The 12,310-nt window shown below is 38.1% G+C and overlaps 1 protein-coding gene across 1 annotated transcript in view; it reads right to left on the bottom strand.

Moving 5' to 3' along the window:
* Positions 1-12,310, bottom strand: part of MRPS9 (mitochondrial ribosomal protein S9) — a 44,470-nt gene that overhangs the window by 16,223 nt on the left and 15,937 nt on the right. The window contains exons 3-5 of the mRNA XM_044428727.1: positions 6,642-6,704; positions 6,518-6,548; positions 4,311-4,390 (exon numbers count right to left, since the gene is read on the bottom strand). Coding sequence (XP_044284662.1) covers positions 4,311-4,390; positions 6,518-6,548; positions 6,642-6,704 — 174 coding nt within the window. The remainder of the gene's footprint in view (positions 1-4,310; positions 4,391-6,517; positions 6,549-6,641; positions 6,705-12,310) is intronic.

Raw genomic sequence — 12,310 nt, 5'->3', positions numbered from 1 at the left:
ATGTAAATAATGCTCAAATTGTAATATGTAACTTAACATGTAAGCCACATATAAAATGGAACATGGATGGTCTAGGCCATATAAAGAAGCATAACATTAGCATTACCTATAAAAGTGACACACAGTAAACGCCTCAACTGGAATAAATATATGCTTATAAAGAAAATGCTGAAAAGGCAAATATATGCAACATTTCTTTTGTAATATCTAAAATTTCAACAAGTCATAAAAGGCCAACTGTGCAAGAAGTAATTATTTTACATTTGTCTTAAGTGACTTTTGTGTTTAACAAATATGTATTTGATTTCTGTTCAACTAAGGATCTTATCTTGTAGAAATTTTTCACATATCCTTAGTGAAAGACATGAAAAATCCTGTTTAACCAAATGATTTTATCTTATTCTTTTTAATGAAGGTGTTTCTAAATGCCCTGACACTATTTAAGCAAACTTCCAAATATTCTAATATAATTACATTTGTATTTGTCAAAAGGATTCTTTGTGGAGGAAGATTTAATCAAGTAATGATTCTGACTCCTTTTTCAAAGGTTGAGTCTCAAGAAGGCCTTGCATACCTTTTCTCAAAGGCAAGCAATACCTAAAAACTAAAGTTGTGCTCCTTGTAATTTTTAATTTCTTCATTATGATGGAATGCAACAAAACATCTTGCCCTTGGGTTGCTCTGTTTCAGCCAAAACAAATGCAAATGGCCTGTCAGATGACAGCTACTTGATAAGGCTCCTCTACAAGACCTGCATGCTTTACTTTTTGCCGTGAAACTTGGGATGAAAGGCAGAAGGCAGGAAGAGAATTAATGTAGCATACAGTCTAAAGGCAATGCTACAACCGTGATTAAGTAGAAAAGCTAAAAGGCACAGATTTTCCACAGCCTCTCTGCGTGCAACCCATCCGTGTAACAAGTTGACAGGCCTAGCGCGTCAGCTCCATCATCCTCTCCGACAGCTAAAACGCAGCGCTGCATCCCTTTTCAGAGAAAATTTGCGTCTGCACCATGAAGCGTTGTAGATTATTTCTTAGCACTGCAGGGGGCTCAAGTCCATATGGAACCTTCACAAATATTACCACAGATCAAACCAGCGGCGTTTCGAGGCAGATTTGACATACCTATTTAAATGAACAGTAGGGGTCCTCAGGCTGCCTCAGGGCTGTGCAGGAGAAAACCTCTCTGCAAAGACTACACTGCAGCTCCATTACTCAGCAAAGACACACTCTACATTTATCATTCATTTCATTTCTGCCAGGGCAAGAAGCTCATTTGCCCAAGGTCAACCAAAAGAAAAAATAATTCCTCTCTTCTCCCACAAAAGAAATAAATGTACCTGACAAGTGGGGATTTTGTCCTTTGGGTGTGTAAAGTACAAATATACACAGGATAATTCTAAAAAGCTCAGTAAAGCCATACTTTTATATATAAAGGGAAGTCCTCTAAATGCCACCACCATTTTCAGCCACAGATAACAAGAGAAATAATCTGACACACCAAAAGTTATCACTCTACCAAAAAGAGGTCATTTGTTTTCTATAACTGAACTTCAGTACATATTTAGTCTTCCAAAGATCAATGAATCAAAATCTACAAATGATGCACACTGCACAAATGATATGATTATGTTGCCTCTTCACTAAATAAGTTTGGAGATTCTTAAGCAATTTTTATTTAGTTACCAGAGGGAAATGTGCTATCCTAAGAATTACCTTGCTAACCAAAGTTTCAGCCAGTGCAGAACTGCTTCTCCAACAATAGCCAACTGAGAAGACACACTGCTTCTGATTATGTTGGATGTTTAGATATTATAGGCTGTAGTACAGACAGATCTTTCCTTCAAAAATACCTGAACTTCACTGCACAGTGTTGAACTGGACTTGCAGACTTTTTGCTTGAACATGTTTCTTTAGTTGCTAAAAACTTTTTGCACAAGTGATGAACATTGCACACCAGGGCATTTTTCACACCTTCTTACATGTCATTTTCTTCCCCACTGGGATAGAGGGGTGCTTCTACTTGTCTCCTAATCTCACAGATGGCCAATTCTTCTAAAAAACACCCAGGAAAAAATAGAAAATTGCAAATTTTCTCACCACAGTGAAGCTGCACAATTGCAAAAAAGGTAAAACTAGATTTTTACAACTTAGCAAGGGGGGAAAAGAAAAAGATGGAACATAAGTTCATCTGTTATGTGATCACCAAATGTCTTAAGTGAAAATAGCAAAAGCAAGAGAGGAAAGACAAGGGAGGAATGCTAATACCTAACAGGGACCAAGCATGGGTTAACAGCAATTTCTACTGTACATATTTTTAAGCCACATTACAGTTGTGAGTACACAGAGGCCTGGTGGTAGCTCTCACATTCTTTTGCTGATTGGTACTGCCACTGAATCAGTGTCAGGTGGATTCAGACAACTGAAAGCTACACGGTGCTTATGCTGTGTGTATGGGAGGCTCTTATCTGTAGACTCTGAGTAAAGTTAGTGGAACATGCCTCAGCAATTGGAAATCTGCAGATAGAATGTACAGCTTAACTGCATTATCACAGTCACTGCAAAAGCCACACTGTAAGCTTTTAAAGCAGTTCACACCCATCTGAATCTGGCCTCAGGGTTCCAAACTAGATCCTCCCTCCCTCCCCTCTCTGAAAAGGGTAAAAAATATAGCACACTTTTCTTGGTCCTATCTCTAGTGTTTACAATTCACCAACATTAGAACATTCATAGTTGACTTTAAAAAGGGAAAGGAATCTCTTCCCCCTGTCACCACTGACTATTCTAATTCACCTTTCTGTGTGTGTATGCTTTTTAATTTCCACCCAGAATTCTGTATGTTGTCTAAATTTTTCCTATTCGTCCTTGTGTCTCTGTGCCTTCTCTCTCTCTCTCTCTCTCTCTCTCTCACTCTCTCTCTCTCTCTCTCTCACACACACACACACACACATATTCTTAATTTTATCTTTGTAGTGTTCATTGCAGAAGTCCCTATGAAAATTCTCATATTGATAAAAAGTAGGATACCTGTTACAATGCTCCAAGTGTGACCAGAGCAAACCAGGTAGAAGCCTTTCCTCTAATCTTCCAACATCCAGCAATGAATGAAAAAAATCATAGGACAGGACAGGACAGGACAGGACAGTTCAGTTGCTCTTGCTCCCTAAACTTCATGGTTCAGGTCCTTGTTTGTTTAAGAAATACTTCACACCTGATTGTGGCACATGGTCACATAACATTTTGAATATCCCAGGAGGAGCACAAGAGAGAACGATGGCCATAAATGGTAACAAAGAACTTCCCCTTAGAGGCATTTAAAGTACCAACATGGGACATCAGAAAGTATATGTCTGCGTCTGGAATGTACCTGCACCAATAATTTTTGCTGTAATTTTTTCCCCAGTATACATTTGCCCCACCCTGGAAAAAGCAGCAGCAGCAGAAGAGGAGTGGATTTTGGATTATTAAAACCTACTGCTCATGCTTATATCGAAGTAATCCATCCCTTCTTATTTCTGTGTAGAAATACGTAAAATAGAGTTTTGTACTGTGCTGTTTTGTTACTTTTGAGAAGGTATGGAGGCAGTGGGAATACCTGGAACTTCATGGTCATGCTTCATCCAAGCTAATCCAGGCCTTATTTGTGTATAAATATTTATCAGCTGATTTTTTTTACTGTATTGCTTCTTATTGTTACTTCTGAGTAACAATGGAGAGGAGTAGTTGCAAAGGTATTTATGTGAAGATGCTCAGAACTAAGCTTTATTCCATAAGAATCCAGTTTTTGTTGTGAGTAGAAATGTATAAAATTGATTTTTGTGTGATCTGGTTTCACTTTTACTTCTGAGGAAGTATGGTTGGGGTGACTTTTGGGTTGCTCAAACAAAGGTGGATCTTCAATGTTTCTCTGAAGATGTTATTTGTATCATCACTACAAATAACAATTTGCAATTAATTTCTGCTGGGTTCCAAATACTGCTTTTTGGTATTGATAGTCCAAGATGACTAATAACATCACAAGCATTTTTGGAACCTTCTGCAGGTTCAAAAGACTGCCTTTCTTTCTGTGGTTCTGATGATTACAGTATCATTATCATCAACACCATCATTTTGTGTAGCTCTGTGGATTTCCCTCACTCATCTTAAAAACTCATGTACCTCAGTGGTTGTTGCCTCTGTTAAACCTGCTTTCCACTTATTTCTTAATCTGACTAATTATTTTCTCTGAAGAATATTATGACAGACATACATACATATATATTATAACAATTGTATTTCAGTCTATTCTAGGAAAGAAACTAGGTGACTTACATGCATTAAAGAATAATATGACGGCTTGCCAGTGTAAAAAAGAAAGTGAAAAGGACGACCATCTTCACTCCACTGTATTGCTAAAGAAAATAAACAAAAGGAAATTGTAAGAGTCTAAAGAACCTATAGCCCACAATACCTTTCTTAAATAAGACTATTATACCAGGACATTCTCTAAAGCTTTTGTTTTAATTGAACAATACAACATTCAGGAACTGGCACCACAATCTCAACTGGTAAGTTATCCCACTGCTTAAACATTTCAAGGTTATGATCCTGTCTGATATGAGACTTATTTCTCATTCTTCACTTTAAAGCTTATTATCTCCTAGCCTTGTCTTAGTGGCCATAGAAATAAGTAGTAATGACTTACAGAAATATTTAGCATATTAAAAACATATCTACTACCTCAGTTTTATCATTTATTTTCAGCTAGAAATACTTATTTCTATAATACATCCCAATGCAAACCATATTTAAGTCAGAAATCAGTAGTACTGATTTAAATTGCTCTTAGCTCCAAGGATGTGTGCTTTAGATTGCAACCTTAAATTGGCTCAGTATGTATGTACATAAAGAATTATAGAAAAACACATGAAAGAAAAACCAGAAAGACTGAACTGGTATGAAAAATGTAGGTACAGAGAAGATCAAGCAAAGTAGATCAATGTAGCATATAGACCTGGTTCACATGCTGGGCTCATCAAGGATTTTTTAACTCGTGATAAGCTGTGGTGCACACCAGCAGCATGTTGCCACACCAACCTGGCCACTGTGGATTGAGAGTTAATCAACACTCATAATTCCCAATTTTTAGTAAGGTAGCCAAATGTTAACACTCAACATTGACCCATGATGGCCAGGTTCACACGGCCCAACAACAAAATGATCAGGGCTTATATATGTAAATGTTGTCTGGCACACAACACGACTCACTGTGGGATAAATAACCTCTCATGAGCCTAGTATGTCACAGTGTTGATCCAAATTAAGGGGAAAATCCAATGGTGTATGAGTGCCTTTCTGCTTATGCAGAGCACTTTTCCTGTCTTTCTTCCGCTTGCAGCCCTGATACACCCACCCAAAATTGTGTGTTTCCCCAACTTATGCAGGTGATATCCAAAGAATCCAGTGAGACAGATTAACTGGATACCACACAAAAGTAACTGAAATTAGGTCTCAGTGAACACAATGCGACAAGTTAGACATAACTTAAAATTGATACCAACCAAACCCCTTAATTAAGTTTCCAGAATACAACCCACAGCCACACACACAAACTTGCAATAGGTTTTAACCACCATTTGAAAGGCAAGTTCTTTTAATATTCCAGTGTTCCAAGTTTTTCATTTCAGCTGTAATCTTTATGGTATTTAGTCTACTGCTAAGGACAAAAAAACAGAAAAATAAAAAAGAATGTCAAAATATAAATAAAGAGTTACAAACATACTAATGGGATCCAAAGAACTATATTGGTACCTTGGCTCACGAACTTAATCCATTACACGACTCTGGTCGCAACCCAAATTGGTCATGAGCCAAGTCAAATTTCCATAAGGTTCAATGTAAATAAGGTTAATCCGTTCTGTAATCATTTTTTTAAAATCACAAAAATTTGAAACAAAGTGACAAAGAACAACAAAGATCCCAGCCACCCCACCCCCCTCGAGCACAACTGCGATCATGCCCGTCTTCCCTGCTCGAGCATGACTGCAATCGCACCTGTCTTCCCAGAACAAGTGCAACCACGGCCATAGACGGGTGCGGTTGTGGTCGCGCTCGGGCAGGGAAGACGGGCACAATTGCAGCCATCCACCCCCGAGCACGATCGCGGCCATCCCCCCCACCCCCGAGCACAACCGTGATTGTACAGGGAAGATGGCACGATTGCAATCGTCACCCAGTGCAGAGATCCCGACCTGAGGCAAAACTTTTCTGAAATTTCTGTTTGCGACCCAATTTGATTGTGAACTGACGCGTTCGTGAGCCGAGGTACCACTACACATATCCATGGAAATCATACGTTTATATTTCTTGCAATGTATCTCCACTTCCAGTTTCACATAGTAGGTCACTTGTTCATCTGTGATATGGTATGGGAAAGTGGGAACCAATTTCCAGCGCTCAAGAACAAAAATCTGGGGGCATATGAATAGCTGTTTGGATCTCAAACAATTCACTTCAATATATTACATAGCTTTACTTACTGCTTTGCTTTGGAAAGATGTCAGAAGGATGCTGTTAAAAAAAGAGCAAACATTATTAAAAATCAATTAGCAGTATTGATGTAAATCTTGTCTTTATATCTACAGCACTTAATTATTTTCTTACCTTCATTAAAGGCCTGGCCCTTTTCTCAAATAGACCAGAAGGAAAGAGATAGGCAATAGCTTTCTGCAAACAGAAAAAAAACAGACTTTGTTAAACAAACAAACAAACAAACAAAAGCATCCTACATTTAAACTCAGAAAATCTACTACACCTGAAAACTAGTCAAACTAGCATTTCTGAAATGCAACAGGTCATTGAAACTCACTACTACAAGTTCTGCTGACTTGTTCTGCTTCAGGTTTGCTAATCTGTGCTAGTTGTAAATCCACCAGAGTAGAAATAGAATTGCTATTGTGTTGTTATTCCTGGTCCTTGCAGTAACACTAAGCTTCCTGTTGGGGTAGCAGTTACTCCCACCACTGGTTGCTGCGCATGAGATCACACAAGCCTGAAATCCACTAACTGCAGCAAGGTGCAAAATAGGTGCATCAACTCTCTGGAGATGGCGAGTTGATATGCAGTAGAAAAAAGGAGCAAGGCTTCTGAGCACATGCTTATTCCAGGAAGTTGTATTCACTTACAGAATTAAGTTTTCAGTCCTTAAATAAAAATTCATTCCTAATTCCACCCCCTGAAAGCTTTCTTTCAAGAGTGTATAAGTTGTGGTGGCAGTAAAAAAATCTCATTTTGCCCTTGTTTTATTCAAGAAGTGGGAGTAAAAACGCCTGTCCATTTGTTGCAAATCATCTGGTGATCTACCAGTAGATCACAATTTGCCCTCTGCCAGCTAGTGATTCTCTGTTTATATATGGCAATACTGAACATCAAAGCTTGCTCACACATTATACTTCTAATGAGAGCAAATATTCACTTGAACCTCCATCTGATTTGAAAAGTGCAAAAGGGAGCAGGCTCCCTTTTAGCAATAGTAAGAAGTAGATAGAGATGGAAGAGCTTATAGGAGTGGTTTTTCTTGTTTTGGTCTACAGTCATTATCTTTGACATGAACAGCTTTTTCTAAATCTTCAGCATGCAATTTCTAACCAGAGAAAATGACTGGGACTGAAATACCATTACTGGATGTAGTTATCATCTGGTTCTGAGACCCCTGCCCACCCAAGCATCAATTTAAACTCCACTTTTATTCAATGCCAGACCAATGACATTATCAATAGATCCAGGTTCACATTATTAAATAATAAAAGGTAAGCAGGAAAGTTGAACCCACACAAGAAGTACAAAAAATTATTTCAAGCAGTAAGTATGAAACATCTTTGTTAGAAAATATATCCCTGACGTGTTCTGAGCTATTAATTAGAGAAATGAAGATTGGCAGACTTCTTTTCACCAAGTGGAAGTGCATTCCAAGAGCCATGGACCTCCTCAGATTCTGGCCAATGTTTTCTACTACAATTGAGCAAAAACTCATCATTTACAAGAACCAGCATAGCAGGATGGATTTGATTTAAATCAAATCAATTTAAATCACTTGTCAGTAAGACTACATTTAAAACATGGTTTTCTACAAAATTTGCATGCAGGTCTGCCTTACCCATAGGTAAAGGAACTTCATTAAAAAATTCCTAAACTGGGTCTCTTTTATGGCATGCTGCTATTATAGGTTTTCTCCTTCGGGGAAAGAATAATATGATAAACCTCAGACTATACACAAACAGATCCAAAGACTTATGGAGCATTCTGCTCAAATGTTTTCACTTTCATTTTACTGCTTGCCCCTCCCTCCTCCCACTTAGCTTCTTGTGCAGATCTATTCTATTCTCAATAATCTTCTTCTATTCATTGATTTTTATTTTAAATTGGCACTTAAGAAGTAAGGGGCTGATTCAATGTACATAGATTTGAAAAAGAACAATGGGATTAAAGTCTTTTTTTCAACTCTGTATGCTTATTTTATAACATTTTTGCTTTGAAGAAGAGGCATGCAATCTCTGCAGACACAAATTCACCGTTCTGAGAACCGTAAAAACAAGCATCTGTGATAATATCTCAGAGACAGAAAAACTGCCCAGTAATTTTGCAGAAACCTCTGGGAGAGCATGACATTGTGAATGGATTAATTGAATTCACTTACCAAAAAATTTAAACATTGTATGAATATACAGCTTCATGCTACATAATTAAAAACTAATCCTTATTTGATGATGAATAACCTTTGGAATATAATTTAAATAGAAAACTATCTTTAGATAGATTTTTCCTCAAAAAGCATTTTATTAAAGAACTGTAATTTAAATTTTAAAAATCCTTTAAAAAATCATTTATTTTTTATCCACCGTGCAGCATAGCCTATTACATAGTATCATAGCATGGATACCATCTGTGGGAATCAAGACAGCATTCTGTACAGCAACAAACTAGGATGCCTTCTAATGCTTCTCCTAAACTGATGAAGATAATAGCAGAAGAGATCATTAGGCAGTCTTCCACACAAAAAGTTTGCAGGCTTTCATGATATGCCAGTGCTGGACCATTCTAGTTGTTAATAAGGAACAGATTAAAGTTTAGTGAGACACACTAATCTAACTGATTTCTACAGTATGGACTCCTAAGGAAATAGGTCCAACCTGAAGCCTACCGAGAGTGCAGAAATTCTGATGCACAAACATTTTTTCCATTCAGTTCAAGGCAGTGGATGCAGCCACACGTGCATTTCAGATACTTCAGTGCTACAGTGAAAAAGACCTGAATGCCTTTAGGAATGAAGTATTAGGAAGATATCCAACATGGCATGTGTAAATGATCGCTTGCTACATCTCTTGTTAATTATTTTTAAATGATCTAATATAGCATCTCTATGATACAGCAAAGTACAGTTACTAGATAAAATTATGTAAAATTAATTAGGATCCTGAAAGCTGAACTGTATCAAAAAATAACCAGTATAAGCAAAATTTTGTCCATAATGATAAGAAATAAAGTCTCAAGTCAACAGTTAATATTTCCCTCTCTGAAGAATTGTGTTGCATTGCTGGTTACATTAACACAAGGCTATTATGCACTGATAATATTTTCTGTGGATACAGATTGGTTTGTCAATGCTGTCAACCCACTTAATATGCATGGACTGTATAAAGATCTCACCTATTACTTTATTAATACCCTATTGGCATTCGAAACAGAAATTCTGAGAATTCAACAGCAAACAAAAAGGATTAACTTGATTTTATGGAATGGTATTTTGATTCTCTTAGTGACTTGATGAATTCCCATTTGTTAGTCAATGGGGATATTGTACATACACAGAGTAGGTGAACATCTATTTGTGAACAAATGGGGATTAATTATAATGACAATAGAAAAACCCACTGCGAGCCAACGGATATTAAACACTATATAAAATAACACATCAAAAGAATATATTATGGAATACTGGGACCAACTGTGTATACTTATTAAGTAGTCTTTCTATACTTGCTTCTGCTTAGTGATTCAAACAATAATCTCAGCTATGAATGCAAAAATTCTGACTGCAACACAGCCATAATTAAAGCAATAGACTATTGTCTGAGTACATGTTAAAGAGGTGGAAAACAAGACTAAGGCAACAATGGAAACAAGCTATAACTGTTTAGCATAAATTCAGTCATTTCTAGACCACGCCTCCTTTATAGTAGATGGCAAGGGATCCATTTGTCAACTCTCAGAAAATATGAACTGCAATTAAATGGCTAAAATGGACTCACTTAAGCATGTACCTTGAACTAGGAGATTCCACTTGGATTTCTGTTAAATGACTGACAATAGTAAAATCTCCTATTGCTAGAGTATGCCACATCATACTCTTAGATATGGCTTAATAATGAAATGTGTTCTTCCTGGGAACTCTTGTTCATCTAGACTTGTAACATGGAAATATCTATGCTGGTGGTGCTCAGCACCCATCCCACAGAAGTTGCTTGCATACAAGCAGCTGCCTCTTTTACTGCAAATTAACCAACGCCAGATTTGCAAGAATTGGAAATCTTGTTGTGGGCCAAGAGTGAGAAACATTTTTGCAGGTCAAAAATACCATCATTTTTTAGCCTCATGCACTTATTGTGAGGAGGAAGCCTCAGGAAAGGCATTTCAGCATTTTATAACAAGGAAAAAACCTACAACCAGCAAGCTGGACTACAACCCCAAGAGGTCTGGATTAGATCCCCAGGTCTCAGGTTCTTTATGCCTGCTCTGTCAGTACTCCTTGCATTAGTACTATTACTATGTTAAAAATATTAGGGGCTGCATAAAGTCCAAAGGCTGTTCATGTAATGTGTGCAAGAAATTTTTAAACAATTAAACTTGGCATACCAATAATTCTGTAATAAGTAATAATGTATGTATTTAATAACAGTCATAATTTTTGCTTCATGTTTTCTTGCCATATCTTGGATTATCTGAATACAATTATGGGCAACCTGCAGACCTCAGCCTACAGTTCTGTGCCCCTTGCCATGCTTCCCTTTCAGCATCACCCGATCCTCCCTAAAGGTAGAATCCAAAAACAGTACTCATGCACAGCCCTGCCAATTCTGTTTGACAAGCATCACTCACCCCTTAGAGAATTCAGATGTAGCGCTTCTAAGGGGCAACCTGAAGTGAGCCAAAACGCCTGTTTCTGGAATGGGGCAGGTGGTCAGAACTCTCATTAGGGAGTTCCACAGATATGCCCTGTTCCAGAAACAAGTGTTTTGCTTGTTTCAAGGCTTGCCCTGGGATGCACAGAATCTCTGTTGGGCGAGCAACGGGTGCTGCTTGGGCAACAGAACAGAACCCTCAGCAAGAACAGGAGAAACCAGCATGTATATGACTACAAAGAACAAAACCAGAGAACAGCGGCTAGAATAACACTATATCCTTCAGAATGACACTCTGCCACACTAGGTAATCAAGCTTCTGAACTTGTGCACCTGCCTTTCTGCCTCTCTTGGATTACTATTGCAGAAGCACAACAGCTGGACCACAGCAGGCCAGAGGTACCTAAGGCAGCAGTGAAGTATGGAGGGTGGGAAGGGAAAGAGAGATTACTGAATAGGTAGATGGATGGGTGCAAATGTCTGAAGTTTTGCACAAGAAACATACACAGGCAGATAAAGTAGGAGGGACAGATTCTAGAATATACATGCATGCATTTTGTTTAAGATCACTATGGTTTCTCCTCTAAGAATGTAAATGGGCTTGGCGTCACATAGTGCCAACATGTGGACCCCAAGAAAATGCAACCCACAACATACAAAAGGCCACTGACTTCTGAACTATATATAGGGTTAGGAAAATTGATGTGTTTTTGAAGCTGATAATTCCCATTTCATTTAAATGCCATCACTGCAACATTTTGGCTTTGTTTTCATCAATCCAAATGTTTTTAATTTGTTTGTTTCTTTTTTGGATTAAAGGTCAAAGCAACAGCATGGTTTCTCTTTGGTCAGAACAGAAAGACAGACTACAGAATTCTGTGCAACTATATCATGTTAAGTGACCATTAGGCTAAGTTAAAATGTACGTGGTACCTTAGCTCACGAATGCCTCAGATCATGACCAAATCGGGTTGTGAACAGAAATTTCAGAAAAATTTTGCCTCAGGTCGCGAACTCCGCATCAGGTGACAATCGCGATTGCATCCATCTTCCCTGCATGAGCGTGACCACAATTGTGCTTGTGCAGGGAAGACGGGCGTGATCAAGGTCCTGCTGGAGGGAAGGCCATGATCGTGCTCGGGGGGGGGGGGGGGG

This window comes from Varanus komodoensis, unplaced genomic scaffold (assembly GCF_004798865.1).
Source record: "Varanus komodoensis strain SLA01 unplaced genomic scaffold, ASM479886v1 scaffold2, whole genome shotgun sequence".
Classification (NCBI taxonomy): Eukaryota; Metazoa; Chordata; class Lepidosauria; order Squamata; family Varanidae; genus Varanus; species Varanus komodoensis.
The sequence above is the reverse complement of the archived record's forward strand: the minus strand, read 5'-3'. Positions and strand labels throughout refer to the sequence as shown.